The sequence below is a fragment of the Phyllostomus hastatus genome, unplaced genomic scaffold (genome assembly GCF_019186645.2).
Source record: "Phyllostomus hastatus isolate PE091 unplaced genomic scaffold, TTU_PhHast_1.1 phas_scaffold_501, whole genome shotgun sequence".
NCBI lineage: Eukaryota > Metazoa > Chordata > Mammalia > Chiroptera > Phyllostomidae > Phyllostomus > Phyllostomus hastatus.
Genome location: NW_025334033.1, coordinates 27,933,432 through 27,958,639, shown reverse-complemented (window position 1 = coordinate 27,958,639; position 25,208 = coordinate 27,933,432). Strand labels below are relative to the sequence as shown.

The 25,208-nt window shown below is 43.4% G+C and overlaps 2 protein-coding genes and 1 pseudogene across 3 annotated transcripts in view; 2 read left to right on the top strand and 1 right to left on the bottom strand.

Moving 5' to 3' along the window:
* The window catches only part of SNX1 (sorting nexin 1), a 35,446-nt gene extending 30,826 nt beyond the window's left edge, over nucleotides 1–4,620 (bottom strand). The window contains exon 1 of the mRNA XM_045822397.1: nucleotides 4,416–4,620. Within this exon, the coding sequence (XP_045678353.1) occupies nucleotides 4,416–4,574 (159 nt within the window). The 5' untranslated portion in view covers nucleotides 4,575–4,620. The remainder of the gene's footprint in view (nucleotides 1–4,415) is intronic.
* Nucleotides 4,621–6,338: 1,718 nt separating this feature from the next.
* On the top strand, nucleotides 6,339–23,696 carry CIAO2A (cytosolic iron-sulfur assembly component 2A). 2 transcript variants are annotated; one of them, XM_045823575.1, is made up of 6 exons: nucleotides 6,339–6,654; nucleotides 9,872–9,994; nucleotides 10,112–10,276; nucleotides 13,085–13,134; nucleotides 21,043–21,088; nucleotides 23,233–23,696. In XM_045823575.1, exons 1-6 carry the CDS (start codon nucleotides 6,531–6,533, stop codon nucleotides 23,328–23,330), a joined length of 606 nt encoding a protein of 201 aa, XP_045679531.1. In that variant the 5' UTR covers nucleotides 6,339–6,530; the 3' UTR covers nucleotides 23,331–23,696. The 2 variants fall into 2 exon arrangements, with proteins under 2 accessions (XP_045679531.1, XP_045679532.1); XM_045823576.1 differs by lacking the exon at nucleotides 9,872–9,994 and having other exon boundaries at nucleotides 6,340–6,654.
* LOC123808324 lies at nucleotides 17,664–19,195 on the top strand (annotated as a pseudogene).
* Nucleotides 23,697–25,208: the final 1,512 nt, after the last annotated feature.

The following is a 25,208-nucleotide window of genomic DNA, read 5'->3' as shown; positions in this document are numbered from 1 at the left end:
CTTTTACAGAGAGAGGAAGGGGATGGGAGTGGGGGAGACAGAGAAAGACAGAAAAATTAATTGGTTGCCTCTTGTACATGCCCCCATGAGGCAACCTTGTAGGTCGAATGGGCAACCTTGGTATGTGCCCTGAACAGGGATCGAACCTGCAACCCTTCGGTTTACAGTGTGCTACTCCAACAGAGCCACACTGGCCAGGGTGTTAGTAATTCTCAATTAATCAAAGACTAACTATTCAATACATCACTTCTTACATCCCCAGCTATTACTTCTTCATCTTATTTCTTTTCTCTGGCTATTTTTCTAATTACTGGGGTTTCAATTCAAGAATAAGTGTGGGGGAAATATTCAAATTAGTCTAATATATCATCAAAAAGAAGTTATCATAATCTGAAATAAGGATTCATTTATGTTTTCTTCCCCACTCTCAGCATGAGAATGGCCTCTACAGTTCTCCCTTTATTTATGTATGCATTTATGTTTCTACTTTTTGATTTTGACAGTATGTTTATTAAGCTGGGGACTGTGAAACAAGAAAGGGTGTAGGATAAAAGCAACAGGAGAGAGCCTGGGTGGGGTAGGAAAGAAGTGAGCCACAGCGGGGCTGCTGTCGGCTTACTAAAAAGAGGAAAGGGGACCTTGGAGACAGGTTCAGGGGCTCAGTGTTGGATGAACTGCCACTGCCCATTGCTCCCCTGGCTGCAAGTCTCAGGGGGAAACTTACAGTCCAGGAGATGCGTGCCTGAGAGGGAAGAGAGGCGTGGGCCTGCTCCCAGGAGCAAGAGGGCTCTGCCTGTACTGAGAGGGCATATCTGTTGTGGTCCTGGCATACTGCTAAGAGATGGCTAGATAAGAAATCCTGGGCTGGCAAATAAAGAACTTGCTTCACTTCTATCATTTAGGTTTAGAAATATGCAAATAAGACCAGTGATGTAAAACGAGGTGCAAAAGTATGTAAATGGCTTTTACAGTTTTTTAATATAGTAATTTTAAGAATTGGGAGAGTCAAAGAATGGCTCCAATTTAATCTACAGTTTTATTAAGAAAAAATTAATCCTCCCAGAACTAGGAAAATTTTAACTAAAAAGATACATATTCATATCAAAGATTCAGATAATATATTTAGATTTTAGACCTTTTTATTTATAGGCCCACAAGGTAAGAGGGGGAAAGCCTTAAGTATTCTTAAGAATCAGACCTTCCACAAACTGGTTTTCAGCCTTAAAGCAATGACTTCAGATTTATTTTAGTAATTCTTTTAACTCCAGTTATTCCTTGTGAATTTTGAGATGCATTATTATTACAGGCTGTTCTTTCGATTATAAATCAAGCCACACTTTTATTACCGAAATAACAAAACCTCTTGGGCTGTAAAAGAGAGCAGATGGGATGATTAACGGCAGCAGCTGTTACATCAATATTCGGAAAATCATACTCATACCATACATGAGTTTTAAATATTCTATGCCTCAGCTTCCCAATTCTTTAATGCTCCTCTCTCTGCCTCCAACATGCAACAAAACAATATGAAGATAAGTGAAATCAGGAAGATGTCTATGTTGATGATTCTAGCTAATCAAATCAATTTCACTGGTTTGATTTTGACAAAACATATTAACCATTTTGGAGTTACATAACTTACCTTTGTAATCCATGATTAGATTTTGTGGATTTTTGCATAAGTAATTTCAGGTTACAAAATGCTCAACTGTCTTAAGTGTTTTACAGGCATATAATTCTAATTCAGTCCTCACAAAAATCGTTGGAGGTAAATACTATTATTATTCACATTTTGTAGGTGTGAGAAAACTGTACAAAGTAAGTGCCTTGCCCAAGGTTAAGCTAGGAAATAACAGCTTGGATTTAATCTCACTTCAAAGCCCATGCTCCTAACAATGTCGTTCCTTAAGATACAGAAGAAATACAATCCCCTATCTTCTCACATTGGTTCACAACTAAAGCATGTATTAAAATATAATTTGTATTTAATGGCTATTAAATGAGAAATTTAATGGCCTTTTTAACAAGAAATCCACAGATGGGGGTCTTGGCTTCCTGAAGATTAACAGCAGGGAAGGCAGCTCAAAAAATGTTTTACAAGTGACATTTTAGTTTCCTCGGCAACTCAGTTTTCCTGAATCAAAATATAAAAAATAATTATGCTTTACGTGGTACAACAAGGTCATTCTAGCCCTCTCCTTCTCCCTTTAGTTGGAAATTAGGTGAAGTATTTTTTACAGTCTTATAAGAGAGAAGTACTGATGCATCTGTAAAATAATATGGTTAGATCGATCAAATCATAATAGCTTCTTGAACTTTTTAAGGTAACTACAAAATAACTCATCCTCCTAGGGTCCTTTTTTTGAAAATAAATCATCATTTGTCAGCCTTGGCTAGGTAGCTCAGTCATTTAAAGTGTGGTCCCATATGCCAAAGTTGTGGGTTCAATCCCCGGTCAGAGCACATACAAGTAACAACCAAAAAGTGCATAAGATAAGTGGAACAATAAATCAGTGTTTCTCTCCCTCCTTTATTCTCTCTTTCTAAAAATCAATAAATAAAAATAAGAATTTCAAAAGCAAAAACCATCATTTGTTTCTGCAATCAATCACTCTCAGTGCCAGGGTTTCTATTTTGAGATATCAATCTGATATCTAACAATCCAGCAGTTGCCAATTGGAGCTGTTTTACACAGTGTATGGGAGAATTAGTAAAGGAACAGGCTAAAGATTTGTTTTAAATGGGATACAGAAAGACTAAACTAGCAGCAAGAGTTATTTCTCAGGATAACAGGGACTCCACTAAGCAGTTTGAGCTGTTATATTAGTATCAGCCAATGCTTTTTGAGCTGGGGTTATGGATTCAATTCCTGAATACAGTACATGGAAAATTTTAATAACTGTCATAGAAGATATTTCCAAGAAACAATCTTTTTTTGAAGTAGAGGAGGAACAAACTTTCCTCCACCCATAAGATTCTTTTGACTGGTCAAATAATCACATATGCACAACACATATTAACAAGAGAAAATAGCAAAATTTAATATGTATGGGAATCCCACATACATGAGACTAAGAAACCCCCACAAGCAAGTAAGGTTCAGGGACAGAAAAGGAACATGGGTATGTAAGACGTCCTGAGCTGGGGACGAGGTAAGGTGCCTTGGGGGCTTCGAAAGGGTTATTGCAGGGTGGTTGTTAGAGCCCTAGTAAAAGAAGTTGCCCCGTCCTACAGGTCAAAAGAGGTAATTTGTTATGGGCTACGCCTCTAATTCAAGTTTTTCTAGGTAGTGGCAACTACCTAGTTGCCCATGGGTCCATGGGGCCAGAGGCTAAAGTTGCCTTTAGCTCAAAATAATCAATTACCACAAAGGCACATCTTGAGGTGACTTGTTCTGAACCCCTACACTGACAAATGAGACAAACCCCCAACTGTTTCAGGGACATATGCATAAAGAATTTAAAGTTGTTTTATTATTTAGCCACTCATACACTGAGTAGCTACTATGAAGAGAAGCATTACCCAAGATAGAAAGATACATAAATTCACAGATCTAATGCTGAAGAAGTTCTCATCCTGGAAACAACTGTATAAGTCAGTATTCTTATAAAACAGCCCAAAACATCTGGTTCTAGAACTGAGAACTGATTTCTACATTCCACGTACAAAGATTCGTTTTTCCCCAAACCGAACTCCTATTAGAAACCAGGATATTATTTTGGGCAACACCATTTTCTCCTCACATTTACAGACTAGCTCCCACAAAGGTACTTAGGCACTTTAACGCGTCCGTTTAAAAGGGACAAAGCCTATGGTCTATGTAGTGATTTATCTGGCAGGGCATTTTTTGTTTTTTAAACAGACTCTGGCAGGATTTTCCCAGAGATCAGGAGTCAACCTAAGGCTTACAAAATAAACCAACATCGAGAAAGGCCCTTTGGTAATTACAGGTTAAGTGTTGAGCTAACGAATAAATTTGTGGTCGGGTCACTATCCTGGGCCACTCCGGATAACATTATTCGTCCTCAGAGCAGTAAGGCGAGTGAAAGACTGCACCCCGTGCGCTAATCTTGACCTATGAAATCAGTCCTGCATGAAACGACCAGCAAAACAGCTCCCTGAGTTCGTGGGGTCACTACAAGGCGAGGCCAAACGCCGGCTTCGGTGACTCTTTGCAGTCAGGGACTCAGCGGAGAAGCCACAACAGCCCTCACTCCTCGCTGTCCGCCCCAAGGGGCCGGGAAGCGGGGCCCTACGTCTCGGCGATGATCCAGCAACCCCAAACCGCGATTACTGTCACCGACGCAAGGTCTCGCCGGGCCCACTCTGCACAGCCTCCCCGACCCTCGCTGAGACTTTCTTCCCTTTTGGGGCACCCGCCCGCCCCCTGGCCGCCCCAATAGTAGAGAACTCACGGCCGCCGCGGCGCCGGTGAAAATATCCTCCCCCTCAGTGTCGCTGTCCCCAGCCTCGGGTTCTGAACCCCCGGCCGCCCCCTCGGACTCCGGCTCCAGGCCAGGGAAAGGCGGAGGGAGTCTCTCCGAAGCGCTACAGCCACCACCACCCGACGCCATCTTCCTACACCCGCGGCGGAAGCCGCAACAACAACTTTATAGAGAGAAAACGCCGCGAGCAAATCGTTCCAGCGGAACCAGGAGTGGGATGACCAGGACCAACCCTGCGGCTCGCGCCGGGGCGGGACTTAGGCCTCGGGGCGGGGGCGGGGCTGGATCCAGGCCTCAGTTCAGCAAATCTGAGGCCTTGATCCCGATTCCGAGATCTTAATCTTGAGGTCAAAGGGGCAGAAAAGGAGGAGCCAGGGCTTGCTCAGGTTGCCAGGGTACTTTGTACTCTGCCTAGTGCCTAACAGGCTCCTTAAGATGTCAGTTGAGTAAAGGAGTCTGAAAACTTCTGCATACCACCTACCCATGCCAAGCACAGTGCCCTTACAGAGTTTCAATAAATATTTTTAATTGAGGTCTCTGAACAGATTGCAGTAAAGTCTCGCCGTTGCTTCTTTGAACATTAGTTAATTCACTCAAGAAATATATGTTGAGCATCTACTACTGTGTGCCTGGCGCCCTGTTATTCATCCGAAATATAAAGAAGCTCCTGGCCCTCTAGGCGCTTGAGGGAGAGGCATGTAAATTAACATGTTCAGTGCTATAATTTGCTGCGCCAGCACAGTAAAAGATTATCAATTCTATTTGTTAAAGTCAGGAGGCCTCACACAGGAAGTGAAACCTCAGTACCCTAAATTTGGTTGCAAGGATCACCTCAATCGCTGTGGAGTAAGTGAAGTGGAACAGAAGGCGGGGAGATTATTACACTCTGAAGAAAATTTTCCTGGGACCTAAACTATTCACAGGTTGTCTGGTGAGCCTAAAGTTTAAATCAGATAGATAAAATAAATGGGATACTTTATCAGGAGATAATTCTGAAAGATAATCCTGACTTTCTTTTCAGTAGAGGTTAGAAAAAACTTGGCATCGCCTTTGACAAAGGTTTAGTTTGTTTCTAACTGCAAATTCCTCAACAACAGGGGTTGGCTCCCTCACAGATGTTAGCTGCTTGAAGGCAGGAACCCTGTCCTATCCTTGGTGCCTATAGATCAAGTCCGGCAAATTAAATACCCTGTAAATGTTTGCGATTTGATTGGAGGGATGAATGAACAAAATTAATATCGTCAATCATGTTACCGGGATTCATGACAGCCATGAAACACCAGGGGACTTACGGCATTCTTTTTAGGATGATGATCTCCAATGTCACTATTGGATGCAGTGGATACAGGGAAAGCTCTCCTTCTAAATTGTCTTTGAAGGCGATTGGCAGAAATACTCAGCCTGTAGTGGGGAATTGTGCTGGCCTAAACCCCTACGAGACAAGAAAACCAAAAAGCCCTCCCTTCCCCCAGCCACGCCTAATCATCCTTTCCTGGTCTCCCAAGACTTCCCATTTTACGGCAACGAAAACTCACTTCCGGCCTAACTAAGGAAGTAAAAACTTTAGGTGGAAGCTTCTCTCTCGGAGAAATAACAGGAGTCCTCGTGCACAAGCTCCTCTAGGATGAGAAATCAAGGTCTGCTTTTCCCTACCTCTTCAGGATTCATCTTTAGTTTATAGAGGGCGCTGAGTGAGGCAATCGGTGGTGAATAATAGACCGTTACATTCCACCCACCTCCCTTCGCCAGCGAAGACTACAAGTCCCAGAACACAGTTGTCTTCCGAAGAAAACGTCCCATACGACCCACTAGGCAACGCGCCTCACGTGCAGCGAGCAATTTTTTTTTTTTTTTTACACCAGTCCCGACGAAACCGAGCAAAGCATGCTGGGGTTTGTGGTCCTTGCGGCGCCCTTCCCTGGGTTCTCCGCGCTACTGCGTCCAGATCCGCCTATTCTCTGCTCCCCCGAACTTTTAGCCTTATCTTGGCCCCTTTGTAGACCAGGAAGTTGATAAATCGCGGGGCCAGCTACTGTAAGACGGTGGCTCGGGTGGGACAGTCGCCAGGGATGGCGGAGCGCGAGGATGGAGCGGGTGTCTGGGCTCCTCTCCTGGACGTTGAGCAGAGTCCTGTGGCTCTCCGGCCTCTTTGAGCGGGGAACTGCCCGGCAGCCCCGGATCATGGAAGAGAAAGCGCTAGAGGTTTATGGTAATTAATTTTACTTAGGGTAGTATTTGGCGTTATACGTGGAGGCCGTGGGTAACGAAGTTCTCACTCGAGAGCTGGGAGTGGCAACTCTGGTTTTTGCTGGATCTCGTCGGGAGCGTGGGAAGCGTTTTCTTTGGGGTCTTAAGTCACGCGGCACTGTGAGACTCGGTAGGACCGGGGTTTTTCCTAAAACTGGGCTGAGTCAAGTCTGGAAGTTTTAAACGCTTCGTTTTCCTTGTCTGCCCCACGTCCTAGTGGCGGAGCTGGCGCCTAAGGTGCTTGGTTAGGTTAGGAAGCAAAGCTGGCCTGGTTGCACTACTTGAGCCTCTTTTTTTTTTTTCTATCCCTGGACACGCGCTCCTCCTGTCACTGTTGAGGGCACTGCTGTAGTGACTGTCGAGTCGGTGACTGGCCCAAGGTCACAGCCACTTTCTTCTGCTGCAAAAGCAATAGGCAGGGTCCCTAAGAGAAGAGGATGAGATAGCCTCCTCGTAGCCGGCCCCTGAACTTACAGTTCCTTAACACAGCCAACCCTGGAGTGCAAAAAAAACAAAAACAGACAGACAGACATACACACACGCGCGCATCACCACCACAATGCTCTTTTTAACCCCTGGGACCATCTTCATTGTACAGATGAGGAAACAAAAGTTTAGAATGGTTACACAACTAGCTGGATGTCACAGTAAGGAAAAAACTAAAATCCATGTCTCCTGATTCCAAACTTAGAGCATTTTCTGCCTCTTCACAGTTACCTTATGACTCTCCTTTTAGGATTGCTTTTTAGATTTTATTTTTTAGAGAGAAGGGAAGGGAGGGAAAAAGAGAGGAACAGAGACATCAGTGTGTGAGAGAAACGTTGATTGTTTGCCTCTCAAACACCCTCAATGAGGGGCCTGGCTTCCTACCCAGGCAGGTTCCCTGATGGGGAATGGAACCCCAGACCTTTGAGTTTTCAGGCTGGTCCTCAGCCCACTGAGTCACACCAGAGAATACTGTTTTTGCAAACTGAAAAGGAGGATCTAACTAACGTTCAGAGGTTTCTGCTGACTGAGAAAGACATAACCTTAAGAATACAAATGTAACACAGGTAAGGATTATAGGCCAGGAGAAGGAAGCCAGGGATGGGAAAGACCTTTGGAGCTGATCTAGTTTACCTCTAGTGCTAGAGTCCTCTCCAAGTTCCTTGAGCATCATTATAACCAGTGTTTTGAACTCTGCATCTGGTAGCTTGCTTTTCTCCATTTTGCTTAGTTCTTTTTCTGGGGTTTTGATCTATTCTTCCATTTGGACCATGTTTCTTGTCCTCTCATTTTGACGTCCTCCCTGTATTTGTTTCTCTGTATTAGGTAGAACTCCTACGTCTCCAGGTTTGGTAGAGCAGCCTAATATAGTAGGTGTTCTGTAGGGTCCAGTGGCACAGCCTCCTCTTTTACCTAAGTTGGGTAATCAAAGTGCACTCACCATGTGGGCTGTGTACACTCTCGTGGTAGTTGAGTCTTGATTGCTGTTGGTGCATCCAAGGTCAGCCGCTGCCTGTGTTCTCTCCAGGGTCACACAGCACAAGCTACAAAGCATTTTGCAGATGGCTGCTACATGTGCTGGGCTTGGAGGTGCCCAAGCAGGCCAAGGACTAGTGCTGCTGCTACTGGGCCTGGGGCAACTTAGCGAGAGGTATAGGGCTCACTGAAGACATGCTGCTTGCTGAGAGAAGTTAGGGAAATCTCAAGCATGGGCCAAAACAAGCCATTCATGTGGAAATGCCAATGACAACAACTTGGGTGGGGCAGGCAGTATCACCACTGTGGGGAAAACAGAGTGAGCCAGGCTGATGGAATCTCAGATATGGCCCTGCAGGCTCTGTGGCTCTCAGGGGGAGGACTCAGAAAAGGGACAATGGCTTCTGCCAGCACTTCTGTCTGGGAGAAAGCTGCCCCCTGCCCCCGCAGCTCTCGTCCTAATACTGGACACTTCAGTTCCTCCCAGTATGTCTCTGATGCCTTTCAGTTTGCTGCCCCCCACGCTGGAGCTCAGATGGAGTGAGTCTGAGTAAGTCTGTGCATGGGCCTTTTAAGAAGAACTGCCTGAGACTCCAGCAGTTTCTGTCTTCGAGAGCCTCAATCCTCACTGGTTTTCACAGCAAGGAGTTATGGAGACTTATCTTCCTGGTCCTGGAACCCTGGGCTGGGGGCCCTGGAATGGGGCTGGGACCCTTTACTCCTGAGATATCTCTCCCAATTTTTATCTGCCACACATGGGTGTGGGGACAGCCTGTTCTGCGGCTCCACCCCCTACCAGTCTTAATGTGGTTACTTCTTTGATTCTGTAGTGGTAGGACTTCCATTCAGCTCTATTTTTGATGTTTCTGAATTACGGTGGTTCTATAGTTTAGTTGTAATTTTGATGTGGTTGTGTGAGGAGGCGAATGGTGTTTACCTACATTGCCATCTTAACCAGAAGTCCCACTTTTTGTTTTCTAAAGGTTTCCTGGTGATTTTGTTGTTCAGCAAAGGTTGAAAACTGTTCTCCTCAGTCTTGTGGGTCTCATAGGTTCAACAACTACTCTAGCCTTGGTGCTCTCTTAACCTTATGTTGAGGTTCATTGTTTGCTGGAATCTACCATTGGTTTGTTCCTTCAGCAAAATCATTATGTATACAGTTAAAGTCATTTGCCATAGTCTCCACTCAGATTCGTTCCTGTGTTCTGTTATTTTAATGCTATCAGTGTCCTCCCAGACACTTACATTTAAAATCTGAGTCATGTTCTTTTTTTCCCTTTCCTTCTCTTTTAAGTAGTTGTCAAATTCTGTTGATTGTGCCTAAGAAATTACTTCTTCCTCTGTCTCTCTCTGTTACCATTATTAGGTGCCTGTTTTAGGCGCAGCTTTTGCAGCTGGTCTCCCTGGCTCTGCTCTTTAGTTCTGTGTCTGTCGGCTGGTGGGTGAGTTACTAGTTGACAGTGTAACGGTGGCCATGTCACTCCTTTGTTCAAAACCTCTTGAGGACATCCTGTGCCTTGGTGGCTTGGCCCAAACTCTTACATCGCCTTCATTTACGCTGGGTTCCAGGCAAACTAAATTTCTGGTTCTTTACTTTCTTTCACCTTAAGTGTTAAATATTAAAATGTGACCCCTTCTTAAAGGCCTGATTCAGATTTCACTTTCATGAGTCCCGATATTACATTCCCCTAAACTAAAAGTTGGTTCTTCCTCATGAGCTTCTAGCTCTTACACCCTCTCTGCAATGTTGAATCCAAGACACTGGATATCATCTAATAATAATCCAAGAAAACAGTTTTCTCAAAAGGAAACTGGTAGTGGAAATTCTTGTGAGAAATCTGGTGAGTTTCTCTAGTCTTTGCTTAAATACAAAGAAGAACGTGCATTTGGATTAGGACTGGCAAAATCATCGTATTTAGAATATTCGTGTTTTTACTGTGCCTGTTTTGATTCTTCAGATTTGATTCGAACTATCCGGGACCCAGAGAAGCCCAATACTCTGGAGGAACTGGAGGTGGTAACGGAAAGTTGTGTGGAGGTTCAGGAGATAAACGAAGAGGACTATTTGGTTATTATCAGGTTCACACCAACAGTACCTCATTGCTCTTTGGCGACTCTTATTGGTAAGGTTTTATGTACAATTATATGTTTAATTCTAAGTTATTCTAGCTGATACTGACCCAAAATAGCAATTGGCATCATGTATCACAACTTTGTGGTTTACAGAGTATTTTCATGTACACTTGGCTCATATCTGTAGGTTCTGCAATGGCGGGTCCATCTAACCAGGGATCAAAAACATTTGGGAAAGAAAAGGTGACATTTTTCTGAGATGTACTGCATAGCTAGGCCTAAGATGGTTGCATCAGTACTCAATATGTAGACATTTTTTCTTGTCATTTTCCCCTAAACAATACAATAGAACAACTATTTACATAGCATTTATGTTGTATCAGGTATTATAAGTAGTCTAGAGATGATTTAAAGTAAACAGGAGGGTGTGCATAGGTTATATGCAAACACCAGGGCATTTGATATAAGGGATATGAACATCTGTGGATTTTGGTGTGCTGGAGGGGCCCTGGAGCCAGCCACCTGTGGACGCTGAGGGACGACTGTGTCCATCTTCTGTAGTCCTCACAGTTAGCCTACGAGAGAGTTAATGTTGTGTTATCTTCATTTTATAGTTGAAGCGTCAGAGGTTCAGAGAGTTTAACCTCAGGATCATATAGCCAAGAAGTGGTGCAGCTGAGACAAACCCAGACCACCTGACTCCAAATGTGTTTCTTCTCTTAGGTGTGCATGCGTACAGCTAGTGGAGAGTGGGTGTGTGCCATCTCTTAGTTTTGGAGCTTGAAATGGACACTGTCAGACTAGCACTACTGCCATCACTGTCTTCTCCTTTTAAGGAGATGCATCTGTGTAGTTTGGGCAGACATCCTGGTGAGAGGGCATTTTTTGAAGTGGTTTTCTGTTGGAGAGGCTGCATTTCCAATATCTTAGATTAGTTAGCAGTAAGATATGCAATAGATGTGTATAGGTGTCTATCTATTATTATATGCTGTAAAGAAGATAAAGGAATTTTATTTCAAACCAAATCTGGTCATCAGTAGCAGATTGAGTAAATAATCGGTGATAGTGTATTTGTTAACATTGGAATATTATGCAGCAATAAAAAAGAGTAGATGTGCTCTCCATGTGCTTACATGGGAACATCTCTTTAATACTGTTAGGAGGTAAAAGCAGTTATAATGTTGTTACACTGTGTAAAAGAGGCAGAAATGTGCATTTGTATTTGATCACATGTGCATAAAGAATGCCTAAGAAAATGAGTAGCTGTGTTTGGGGATGGGTAGCAGTGGCAGTGGGAACTGGTCAGATGGAGGACAGGACGGGAGGGAGGCTTGAACGTGTATCTTTTTATACAAGATGGGGCAAAAGTAGGTTTACAGTGGTGAGTACTTGAAACACAGACTTTATTCTTGCATTATTGTTTATTAATTATTGTATTATTTTCTGTATGAACAACTGTAAACCTACTTTTGCCCCTCTCTGTATTTTTAAGTTTTCGAACCATGGGAATATATTGCCTACTTAAAAAAAGACAAGTTTATAAAATGGGTTGAACAAGTAAATATTTTATTATTGTTCCCACTATTGTGATTTGTATGTTTCTCTTCTCTCTTGTCCTGGGAGTCCTCTATTACTGGCTTCCAGCCTATGGGCTATATCTTATCTTGAAGAACCATTAAAACATAGATACTACTATGGTTATTAAAATTCCAATAGTAGAAAAAGCATTGTTGAACTCATACTTATTTTTTGTCATTGGACAAATTCTGAATCAACAGATATTGAAAGTACTCCTGCTATCCTGATACGAAGGAGGTGTCTTAAATTATTTTGAGCCCTGGTTGGTGTGGCTCAGTGGATTGAGTGCCAGCCTGCGAACTGAAAGGTGACAGGTTCGATTCCCAGTCAGGGCACAGGCCTGGGTTGTGGGCCAGGTCCCTAGTTGGGGCATGCAAGAGGCAACCAATCGATGTATCTCACACATCAATGTTTCTCTCCCTCTCTTTCTTCCTCCCTTCCCCCTCTCTAAAAGTAAATAAAGTCTTTTAAAATTTTAAATATTTTGATTTATAAGAACGCTTAAATAGATGGTTCATTATTCTAAGAACCTATTGCAAATAAATTTTTCCAACATAACATTTATTTTGTGTTTTTTTCAATTTTAAAAGTAACATGTTTGGCAATAATTTTGAGACTACAAAAGCATAAAGAGAAAATGAAAATCAGTTGTCATAAAAGACTGAGTGCTCTAGGCTAAAATTTCAGGTCCATCAGGCCTGCCATTTTGTGGCTTTAAGCAAGTTACTTAATCTTTTTCTTTCTCTTTTTTTAGAGATTTTACTTATTTTTAGAGAGGAGAAAGGACGAAGAAAGAGAGGGAGAGAAACACCAGTGGGAACCTGGTCTACAACCCAGATGTGGGCCCTGACCAGGAATCGAACCAGCAACCCTTTGGTTCCCAGACTGGCCCTCAATCCACTGGGCCATACCAGCCAGGGCAAAGATTTTATTTATTTTCAGAGAGAGGGGAAGGGAGGGAGAGAGGAAGGGAGAGAAACATCAGTTGGTTACCTTTCGCATTCCCCTCAACCAGGAAACTGGTCTGCAACCCAAACATGTGTCCTGACTGGGAATCAAACTGGTGACCAGCGCTCAATCCACTGAGCGACTCCAGTCAGGGCTCTCAGGCTATATCTGTATTAAAGTTGCTACCATGGTGTGAGGCCCAAAGGAGACCTATAATGGATTGAGCCAAAGCTGTTTTCAGTTCCTATATTATATGGAGATGCCTGGACACAGCTGTATGCTGTTCAAGAACCAATAAAAAGGGATAATTGGGGCTTCTTTTTCCTTCACAGGACTGTGCTTAAGAGTAAAACTTCAGCGGTGTTTACCATTTAAACATAAGGTAAGGAAAATGTTTTTTGTTGTTTTAGAACAGTTTTGTTGAGATTTAATAGAAATTATATAATTCTCTTATTCAAAGTGTACAATTTAATAGTTTTTAGTATATTCACTGCATTGTGCAAAATCACTATTATTTTGTTTTAAATTATGTTTTATTGATCATACTGTTACAGTTCTGATTTTTCTCCCTTTCCCCCCCTCTACCCAGCACACCCCACGCCCTCGGCAATCCCCACATCATTTTTCATGTCCATGAGTCATCATGTAGGTTCTTTGGCTGCTATATTTCCTATACTGTACTCTACATCCCCATGGCTATTCTGGAACTACCTGTTTGTACTTCTTAATCCCCTCACCTCCTCACCCATTCTCTCATACCCCCTTCCCATCTGGCAACCATCAAATGCTCTCTGTATCCACGATTCTGTCTCTGTTCTTGTTTGCTTAGTTTGTTTTTTAGAGTCACTTGTTGATAGATACATATTTATTGTCATTTTATTGTTGATAGTTTTTATCTTCTTTCGCTTAAATAAATCCTTTTATCATTTCACATAATTGTTGAGTGATGATGAACTCCTTTAGTTTTTTCTTATCTGGAAGCTCTTTATCTGCCTTTGACTCTAAATGATATCTTTGCTGGGTGAAGCAGCCTTGGCTGTAGGTCCCTCCTTTTCCTGACTTTGAATATTTCTTGCCCATCCCTCCTAGCCTGCAAAATGTCTTTCCAGAAATCAGCTGACAGCCTTATGGAGCTCCCATGTTGGTAACTAACTGCTTTCTCTTGGTGCTTTTATCTTTAACTGTTGGCGTTTTAATTACGATGTGTCTCTGTTACCAAAAAGCAAGTAGAGTCCTGCTGCCCGCCACCACCCTCTGGGCAAAATTCTGGAGAAAAAGGTTTGGTGTGAAGGAAAGGAATCTTTATTCAAAAGCAACACGATTTCGGAATAATAGCTTTCCACATACATTAGTCACATACAGCTTTAATCACTTAAGCCTATCAATTAAGGCTAAACTCTTTAACTCTTTAATTAACAGCTTTAATTACTCTGTTCTCCTATCATTCCCCTGTTAGTTTGTAATTATCACCTATACGATTAGTTTACAAACAAAGCAACATAAGATACAAAAGCTACACAATTTTGGAAGATTGGCAGGTTTCTGTCTCAGAGCCCATCCCCTCTAGAACAGCAGAGAAGAATAACCCTGCCGCCCTCTGCCAGGCCAGCCTGATCCTAGGCTGTGCCTGGAGTTTCTTCTCCCATCCAAAATCCATCCAAAATACCATCCTTTGGGAAACGCAGGCAGCTGCAGCATGATCATCCAGGCATCTTTGAAGAAGAGCCCAAGAACCCATCTCTGCTCTGTTTTTATTTTAAATTTTCAGCCCCTAATTCCATTCCCTCTGGAGACATTCAGCTTCTGGGCCATACCAGCCGAATCCCACCCTAGACTGTTTACCATCGCCTTGGGCAACCTGCTCCCATGGCCCCTCCCCACCCCTCCTCAGTGATCTAATCAGATCTCTGTTTCATCTTGGCAGGCATCCACCTTGTTTGGGACTCTGTGCTCCCTGAACAGGCATGTCTATTTCCTTCACTAAATTAGGAAAGTTTTCTTTCATTATTATTTCAAATATAAATTTCCAGTTTCTTGCTCTTTCTCTTCTCCTTTTGCACCACTATCTTGTGAATTTTGAATGCTTGAAGTTGTCCCAGAGGTTGCTTACACTGTCCTCATTTTTTTGGATTCTTTCTTCTTCTTGTTCTGTTTTGTTGTGTTTTGCTTACTTATGTTCCAAATCATTGATTTGATTATTGGCTTCACCCACTCTAATGTTGTTTCCCTGTAAATTGTTCTTTATTTCAATGAGTGTAGCCTCTGATGGAGTGTAGACTGGATCTTTTTTATGCTGCTGGGGTCCTCACTAAGTTCTTTCAGCATCCTTGTAACTAACTCTGCATCTGACAGATTGCTTATCTCCATTTTGTTTAGTTCTTTTTCTGGAGTTTTTATCTGTTCTTTCATTTGAGCCATGTTTCTTTATTTCCTCATTTTGGCTGCCTCCCTGTGTTTGTTTCTGTGTATTAGGTAGAGCTGCTATGACTCCCTGTCTTGATAATGTGGCCTAATGTAGTAGGTGTCCTGTAGAGTCCAGTGGCACAGCTTCCCCTATCACTGGGTGTACTGGAGGTGCACCCTTTGTGTCGGCTGAGCACACCCTTCTATTGTAGTCAAGCCTCAGTTGCTGTTGGCAGGTTAATGGGAGGGATTTACCCAGGCCAGTCAGCAGCAAGGGTTGGCTGTGACCACTGACCATCATACTTTGTCCTTTGTAGAGGATCAGCTGTGTAGGGGCAGGGTCTTGGTTCTCCAATGTGATCTGTAGCTGTGCACTGGGTGCACAGGCTCTGGGGTTTCCTGGGTGGTGCAGGCCAAGGTTAGCTCCCATCTGTGTTTTGCCCAGGCCACTCTGCCTGAACTATAAAGCAATCTGAGATGGCTGCTACTTGTGCTGAGCTTGGAGATTCCCAAGTGAAACCAAGCTGTGAATCCTGGCTGGCTGCTGCTAATGACAGGCCTGGGGCCACTTAGCAAGAGGTACGGGGCCTCTTGGGGCTCAGTGAGGCCAGCCGTTGCTTATTTGAGAGGACTTAGGAAGTTGTGAAGCATGAACCAAGACCTGCCATTCATAAGGATAAGTCATGGTTAACAGTTTGGGTGGACTCGTAAGTTGGGTAGTTGTAGTCTCAGGGAATCTCCGAGGCAGAGCAAACAGTTTTAGCCAAATCGATGGAGTCTCAGATATGGCACTACCCTGCTGTTTCTGTGGCTCTGTGGGGGAGGGCTCAGAAAAGGGAGAATGGCTGCTTCCTGCCTTTCTGTCTGGGAGAAAATTGTCCTGCAGTTCTTGCCTTGATACCAGACACTTCAGTTCCTCCCTGTGTGCCACTGGTGCCTTCTAGGCTGCCACCCTGGTGCTGGAGCTCAGAGGGAGTGAGTCTGAGTAAGTCTGTGTGTGGGCTCTATCAGGGGAATTGCCTGGGACTCCACAGTTTCTTTCACTGACTCAATCCCCACTGGTTTTTGCAGCCAGAAGTTGTGGGGACTTACCTTCTTGGCACTGGAACCCTGGGCTGGGGGTCCTGGTGTGGGGCTGGGACTCCTCGCTCCCAAGATCTCAGTCTCAAGTAGTTATCCACCACATGTGGATATGAGACCATCCCATTCTGTGTCTCTACCCCTCCTACCAGCCTGGATAGGTGTGGTTTCTTTCATTTCATAGGTGTCAGACGTCCATTCAACTTGATTTCTGATAGTTCTGAGTAATGGTTGCTCTATAATTTAATTTTGCTATGGTTGCGTGTGGATGTGAGCCATTTTTACCCATGCCACCATCTTGACTGGACGTCTAGCTTTAATTCTACCTTAATGACTTCTGCCCGTGGGCCCAGTCTGGCACACCCCCTCACTGCTGCCGCCGCTACTGCCTGATGCTGGAGTTTGGGCCCTGGCAGGGCCGTAGCTCCCACTACTATTGATTTTGGAACATTTTCATCATCCCAAAAAGAAATCCCATTATCAAACAGTCACTCCCCACTTCTCCAAACCCTCCTCCATCCCTGGGCAAACACTAATCTACTTTTCGTCTCTGGATTTGCCTAGTCTGGACATTTTGTTTTAATGGCTTAAGACCAGCTTCTTTCTCATAGAATAATATTTTCACAATTTATCCATGTTGTAATATGTATCAGTATTTCTTTCCTATTTATGGCCTTATGCTGTTCCGTTGTGTGGATATACCGTATTTTATTTATCCGTTTGTCAGTTGATGGTCATTTGAGTAGTTTCCACCTGTGTGTAACCTTGTGCGGAACTGCCAGGCTGTTTCCCACAGCTGTTCCCCCGTTTTGCATTTCCTGGCATTGAGTGAGAGTTCTGATTTCCCACATCCTCACCAGCGCTTCTCTTTTTCATTACAGCCGTCCTACTGCATTAAAGTGATATCTCACTGAGGTGTTGATTTGCATATATCTCTAATGGCTAATAATGTTGAGCATTTTTTCGTGTGCAAAAAATTTAAAACCAAATACGATCCACTTACAAAGGGCTACAAGAAACTTCTCAAGTGTAGAATCTTTTATGCTTGCAAGGTACCAAACCAACCGCTTGGTTACCCTGAAGTATAGTCCATATAGAAATAGCAGGGTAAATGCTTGACTCTTCTTTACATACCATTTTTCAGAATAATGAGTCATGCATAATTGTAAACCAAAGGAAATGAGTATGGAGATTTCATATCTATTACTCTGTTATTTTCGTTGTCTAGAGTAAGAGTTAGCATTATGCAGCTATAGGAATTTATATGATGTTTTGTCTTTCAAAAGACTGGGCTAGGGTGTGCCACCTCTGACAGCTGGACCTGGCCTGCTGCCTGGACTGGTGCTCAGGCCCAGGGCCAGCTGGAGGTGTGGGGACCCCAGAGCCACCTCCTGTCACCCCGTTTCCCAGCGGGGTGTGTCACCAGGCATGTCACCAGGGCATGTCACCAGGGAGCTGGATACCCATGGCTGGCTTGCAGGTGGGACCCCTGTGGGCTCCGTTTGGCACAACTACTTTTTGACCTGGCATGCCACCCACCGTGATGGACCCATTCCTGAAAATGCCTGCTTGTACCCTAGCCCTAACCCCTAGCTACAGGGGTGCAAGAGGAGGAGCATGCAGATAAAGTTCTACCTCAGGGAATTCGGGACCTTGTCCCAGAGTCTCAGGTATATATGGGTCTCTTGGCTTTTGAGTAGGAGCTGGACCAGACCATTGCTCACAAGCAGATGGTGATCCAGGAAGTCATCAAAAAGCCTCTAACACAAAAAATGAAAGGTATGGATCTATATTTGCAATAAGTTCAGTCCCAGCAAGGCAGAAGGGCACCATGTAGAAACCGCAGGGACACCTGGGAGAACCTCAGCAAAGAACAAGGTGGCTTCCTGGACATTCCAAGTGGAGGGAAACTCCTGGATGATCTTAGCAAACAGAAGAGGAAGTTCTTGTCATTCTTAAAGAGACTTGTCTTTGAGCTAGACAAGGAACCATTAGCTTAGTGAGCCTGACAGCCACCTGGTGGAGTGGTGTCAGATGCCCACCACCCAGGAGATGGATGGCTTCCAGGTGAAATGGCCTGGAGACCTCAACATCAAGTGCACCCTCCTGCTCATGCTGAATCATCAGCCTCCCCAGTACAAGTTGGACCCCGGATTGGTGGGGCTGCTGGGAGTGCACACACAGATAGGGCTGCCATCATGCAGGCCCTGTGGCTTTACACCACATAAAGCCGGCTGAGGGACAGGCTTGCGCACGAGTGCATCAGCTGCACTTACTTCCGCCAGGTCTTCAGTTGTGGTCAACTCCATTTCTCTGAGATTTGCATGAAGCTGGCTGGGTTGCTGCTGCATCCAGACCCCATTGTCATCAACCATGTTATTAGTGTGGGTCCTGACAACCAGATGAAGACTGCCTGTTATGACATTAATGTGGAGGTGGATGACCTACTCAAGGCCCAGATGAGCGATTTTCTGGCCTTTACCACTAATCAGTAGGAGGTTGCTTCCGTTGATGTCAAGATCCACAAAACCTTTGAGTTCATCTACCAGCTGAAGACCCAAAGGGGTTTCATTCTCCGCTTTAGCGCCACCCCCCAGGACTTCATCCAGGAATGGCTTCGTCTCCAGCTCTGAGACCTCAATATCATCACTGATGTGATTGAGAATCCCGAGGAGGAGAGATGAGCTGTTTTCTACCACCAGCCCTGGGCCCAGGAAGCAGTGGGAAGGCCTATATTTGCCAAAGTGCAGCAGCAAAGGCAGGAACAGGGACAGATGCTGCAAATTCATCTGAGTCCGACTGCTCAGGGATCCCTCCCTTTCCTCCCAGCCCTGGAACCATCCCGTCCTCAGCCTGGAAGGGACCACCATCTGAGTCTGCAGACACATAGGATCAGGAAGGGGGTGTGGGGTGTTTCCTGTCATCCTCTGCTTCTCTGTTTCTCAGCTTTAGTTTTATAAATGTACTGAAAGAATTCCTTGTTTCTTGATCCCCAAAGCCTTATTACTTTATGTGTTGGCTTTAATTGGGTTCACAGCTGATGCCTCTGCCCCCTACAGGCAGGCCCAAGTAGAACTCCTGGAGGCCTTGCTTTGACAATGTAATGGACATGTTTCACAGGAAAGGCCACTGGCTTTACTTGTTAACAGATGCCCCCTTGGGACAAGCAAATGCTCTAGCTGGCTCTGGGGAGCTGGGCAAGGAAAAGGGGCACAGCTCACACTGTTCCTAGCCTTTCTATTTTTTTTTTAAGGTTGTTTTTTTTTTTCCCAGGGAAAGGGGAAGGGAGAGAGTCAGAGAGGGAAAGAAACATTGTTGTGTGAGAGATTGGTTGCCTCTCACACGCCCCCAACTAGGAACCTGGCCCACAACCCAGGCATGTGCCCTGACTGGGAATCGAACCAGCAACCTTTCATTTCTCAGGCCGGCGCTTAATCCACTGAGCCACACAACAGCCAGGATTTTTCCTAGCCTTTCTAAACCAACGTTCTTCGCCATGTCTAGTAGCCCAGCCTTGCTGCTGGCTTTTTCCTTTCTTTGAGGTATTTACACTATTTGGGGAGCAGGCTATTCTATGCAGGAGCCACGTTTTTGTACAGGGGATAAGTTGGGGGTTTTCAAGGAGCCCTATTTGGTGCCCCCTCCTTTATTTTCTTTCCTCAATCTATGTAAGCGGCTCTCCTGGGATGCCAGAGGGCTGCCACCCCAGTGCTTGGGCCTAGGGCTCTAAAGCCTAGAGGAAGGGGATGCTCAAATTCCCTGGCATGGCTCGAGTTATGGGTGGGGCAGGGGGAGGTGGGGAGAACTCATTGCCATTGGAGCTTGGTAAGGAGGGTGGGGCTAGGGCTTGGAAACTGCCACTTTAGGCGGGTTTGGAAATTTCCACATAAATCCTTGTTTATTGGTGGTATACCCCTCAAAAAAAAAAAAAGAGAGAGAGAAAAGACTAGACTAGATAATCTCTAAGGTCTCCCTTAGCCATGATAGATATGCTATGATTTTTTTCACTCATGAAAAACATTTATCTCAGTAGTAAATAAGTATATAAGAATTAGTTCATATGCTCCATTGTTGTCTGAAAAGAAAACATCTTTACCATATATAGCATGACTTATTTAACACAAGATTGGTGGTGATTTTGTGGGTTTCACTCAAAGCTTGGGTTCGGAGAGGGTAGCTTATCTGAGGGAGTGAGTATGGCAGGACCAGGACGGATAGCTTAACCAGTGTTGTACTTGAGGGTAAATTTGTTGGGATAAAAGTGGATGAGAAAAGGAGGATACTGAAAACTGTATACCATGATCCCGTTTTTGTAAAGTAAGAAATAAAGGAATGTCCATCCATGGGTGTGTGTGTGTGTGTGTGTGTGTGTGTGTGTGTGTGAAAAGTATGTTTGATTATGGGGGTGTAGAGAAAAGTATAGAAGCAGCCACCCTTAGATTATTAATGTAGCTTTCCTGGGGAGGGAGGCACGAAGCAAGTTTAGCTACTTGATTTGGGAAGGAGAGTTAGAGTGCAAGAGAGTGCAAATGGAACATATATGAGATCTTATTTGTATAGAATTATATTAGTTTGTATAAAAAGAATGGAATGCCCCTGCAGATCTTTCCCAGACGACCAAATCTTAAGATCCTACTCATTTCAGCCCTTATTTTAGAGGAGTCAGAGGGGCTTGTTCCTAAGTCTTTGATGGAAGAAGCAGGATTTGGACTTTTATCCCTGGATTCTCGAATCCACTGTACATTCTACTTCACTTCTTATCTTGGAATGCTCTAAATGTTTTCCTTTTAATATTTTTTCTTCCTAGCTGGAAATCTACATTTCTGAAGGAACCCACTCAACAGAGGAAGACAGTAAGTGAATCCCGAATCATTATTAAAAACAACTTCAGGTAGTACTTCATCTGGGACACCAGGCTATTCCTCCAGCCAAGTATCTGTTGGGCCTTTTGCAGAAAAAGTTCACAGTCAGTTATGAGTTCTTCCTGGAGGTGTGGAAACACAGGCATTTAATGGGAGTAATTTTCTCCGTAGGACCCTGGGGGAGTCTGAGTTAGGCTCTGTGGGCATCGATTGGTTTAGGCCCGTGGACACATGTCTATAAAGAGCGTCCAGCACTAGGAACCTTGACTTAAAAGCTCTGAAGACACTTGATTCTTTTCTTTGGTGGCAGGATAGAGAGCTGTGTACTTGAAATTGAAGGTCTAGCGAGTAAAGCTTTAGGGAATCTTGGGGTAGGTGTTGTCTTTCTGGGTTAATGTATTAAAATGGGAGTGGGGAACCTTTTTTATAGAGAGGACCTCAGGGCTACAGAGAGAAGTCAATTGGTAGCTTCTTAAAAATAGCAGAGGTGGGGTTTGGGAAAAGCAAAAGACAGAATGTTCTACATAACCTATGTGTTACATTAAAAACAGGACAGAATTTTACCTACAAGTGATAGAGGGCAAATAGTGAGAAATTTATGTAAGTGCATGTTGTGCTTAGCTTTCATCACTACTAAGTTGAGAAGTTGGAAAACAGCAGAGGAGGCGAAGAAAGGGACAGTAATACGAGTAAGAGCAACAATGAGGCAGACATATGGAGGAAGACAGTGACTCAGAACACACACAGGAAGAGATGCACGAAAAGCGAACACAGAGGAGAGATGCAGAGGGAAGGAAGCCCACTGCTTTCAGAGGACAGTCCATGCGGGAGACTTCCTAGGTACTGTCAGGAAGACTGCTGAAACCACGACCTGTTTTCACAGTTCCAAACGTGGAGAGTATTTTACTTCTCATGCATTAAATTTATTCAAATCCGAGAAACGGATGGCTTCTACCTCTTAATTTAAAACAGTTCAGGTACCCTAACTCCACTCTTGTTATGTTCTTAAAACTCCACTTAATTATGGGATTTTATAATAGCATAGTATTACTGTTTTTAAAGGATTCTTTTATTTGCTAAGTATTTACTGAGTGCTTTCTGCGTGTGGGCACAGTTTGACCTTTGAGATACATACATCCTTGCCCTTGTGGAGTCTGCACTGTAGGAGGAAGAAACAGGACAAATTACATTGGTTTATATAGGAATATATACAGTTTCTACATGTGACATTTTAGCAGGATCCCAGAAAAGTTGACCCACATTAAGAATATGGACATCTCTCTTTTGACCTCTTCTGTCAGAATTGTTTTTAGCAAATTATAGGCAACCGATATGGGGCAATAGGTTTATTATATGAAGATCCATGCAAACTGGCTTAAAAAAAATACCCAGAAGATTAATAGAAAGGGACATAAACAAAAAAAAATCACACAGGAAGAACTAATAAATAAACATGGGAAAAATCAAGAAATTGCAAATTACAACAGTAATCAGAACTATGTTCGCCTCTTATATGTGTATATGTACATTTGGTTTTTGTTTTAAATAATACTAGGCATTTCTGTCAAAATGATGGCTCACATACTGCTGTTGAGAGCATAAATTGGTAAAAAAATTATGGGAAAGTTATATCATTCAAACCATAAAAACACTTATATCCTTGGATCTAATAATCCCACTTTGAAGAATCTTTCCAAAAAAGTTATATGTTTAAAGGTGTTCATTGTAGCGTAGTCTTTGTAATTTATTTTATTTTTTTAATTAATTTTTTTCTTCATAATTAGTTTAGAGCACTTAACAATTTTTGCTGTGTTAAGTAACCCTGTAGTTTAAAGAATAGGCTTGGGGGTGTCAAAAGAGCAATGTTCAAAATTGTATTTATCCTGAGTGTAACATTGAAATATGTATATGGACAAAAGCTGGAAGGAAAGGAGTGAAAATAGTTGGGCAGCATCATAGGATTATAGGGGATATTTTTCTCTTTAAATCTCCCTTCCAGAACTTATGAATAATTAACCAGAATCAGCTTTAAGTTCTCAAGAAGTTGAATTCTCTATTTCAACAGTCTGAGATAAATACGGTCTGTTGCCATATATTGACACAACTCTGCTAACTTTTGTCTGTGTGTTTTGCAGTCAACAAGCAGATAAATGACAAAGAACGAGTGGCAGCTGCAATGGAGAATCCCAATCTACGGGAAATTGTGGAACAGTGTGTCCTTGAACCTGACTAATAGCTGTTTTAAGAGCCATTGAACTTTAATTGTTTGATATGTTCGTTTAAACTCTTTGTAAAATGTAAAAGACTCATGTCTAATACATAGGTGATTTATACCTCAAAGCATTTTTTAAAGGATGATTTTCAAGCAAGATTTAATATAAGGTAGTACCTAGTTTGTTCCGTGTATAACATTCTCAGGATTTATAACACTTAAATGATCAGACAAAAATATTTTCTAGTTATGTGTAAGACGAGTTGCTATTTTTCTGATGCCTATTCTGATACAATGGCTTTTCATGTCAAATATTTACTGTGCCCAAATGTATTCAATTGAAATCATTACTCTGTAAAATAAATAAAACAAAGATGAATCTTGTAATGACACATCTTAGATTTTTTTTAATCTCCTCCCCACCAGGACATATTTACTGATTTTAGAGAGAGGGGAAGGAAGGGAGGGACAGAGGGAGAGACACATCAGTGTGAGAGAATCATCGATCTGTTGTCCCTCGTAGGTGACCAGGAACCAAACCTGCAACCTAGGTGTGTGCTCTGACCAGCAGTCAAACCCGTGACATCTTGTTTTACTGGACATACTCCAACCAACTGAACCCCAGTGGCCAGGGCCACCTTTGAATGTTTACTGAATTGTAAATTCAATGTAAATGTTGACTGTAAGACCAAGGTTTATTTTCTGATTATTATGTGGAATCAGGGATCTGAGAACCGAGAACCCTTAAGATCAGGCTGAGGCCCTGCTTTCCTTCAAGGAGAGTCCTGGACCCATTTATAGATGAGGAACAAATGTGGAGACAGCCAGATGACATACGTAATTTTGAAGATCAAGAATTCCCCAAAGCAGTTTTGATGAAAACAATCTACAGTTACAGTCTCGTTTACTTTGTTCAGTTTGTTTTAGGGGATAGCGGTCATTTTGAGTAACGGTGTGGTAGGCAGCCTCCACAATGGTCCCCGGTGAGCCTTGATTCCTGGTATTTGTGCCTTTGTACAGTTTCCTTCCATACTGAGTCACAGCTGGCCAACGGAGTAAATAAAGAATTAAAGGTGACAGTGTGTGATTTCTGAGGCCAGATCATAAAAGATGTTGCTGCTTTCACCCTGACCTCTTGGGTTGCTTGTTCTGCGGAGAGCCGGCCTCCATGTCTGGGGGACACTGGAGCAGCCCTGTGGAGAATTCCAGTGGAGAGGATCTGGAGCCTTCCACTGACAGCCAGCACCGACTTGCAGATCCCATGAGTGGCCCAGGTTGGAAGTGATTTTCCAGCCCTCCTCAGGCCGATGTCTTTATTGGACTCTCAGAAGACCCTGGGCCAGCACTGTCCAGTTAACCCACTCCTGAATTTCTGACCCAGAGAAGCTGTGAGCAATAATAAATGTTTATTCTCACCACTAAGTTTTGGGGTGATTTGTTATGCGGCAATAAGTAACTGACGTAAAAGTTACTAGCATGGAACTCTTCTACCTCAAATTTAATTGAGGATACTAAGGGAAAACAGGAGGACTTGTTTCATGGCTGTTGAGTCCTTTTATCTGCTTGAAGAATATAAGTTTTGAGAGAACTGGGAGGATTTGGTAAGAAGATTGATGAAGAGATTTCTTTGGATAAGCCTGTTGCCATGCTGATTCCAGCCCCCATTTTGGCAGAAGGGTAGGCAAGTGGCTCCTTCCACCACTACAAGCTGAGGAGGAATTCAAGGGGACAACTCAGGGTGTGGAAATGTGTTTTCCTCAATTTGGGCACCCAGAAAGCTGGTGCCTGACTCAGGACTGAGAAAGAAAGCAAGAGTGGGCTAGGGCTGGTGCCACTCCTGCCTAGGAAATCTAGGGGGTGAGAAAAAGGCGAAGCTAACTACTCGGTGATAGTTCTCAT

Coding starts and splice junctions, on each gene's coding strand:
- CIAO2A (XM_045823575.1), top strand. CDS start 6,531: ATGGAGCGGGTGTCTGGGCTCCTCTCCTGGACGTTGAGCAGAGTCCTG. Junction 6,655..9,871: donor GAAAGCGCTAGAGGTTTATG/GTAATTAATTTT, acceptor CTTCCTCATGAG/CTTCTAGCTCTTACACCCTC. Junction 9,995..10,111: donor AAATTCTTGTGAGAAATCTG/GTGAGTTTCTCT, acceptor TTGATTCTTCAG/ATTTGATTCGAACTATCCGG.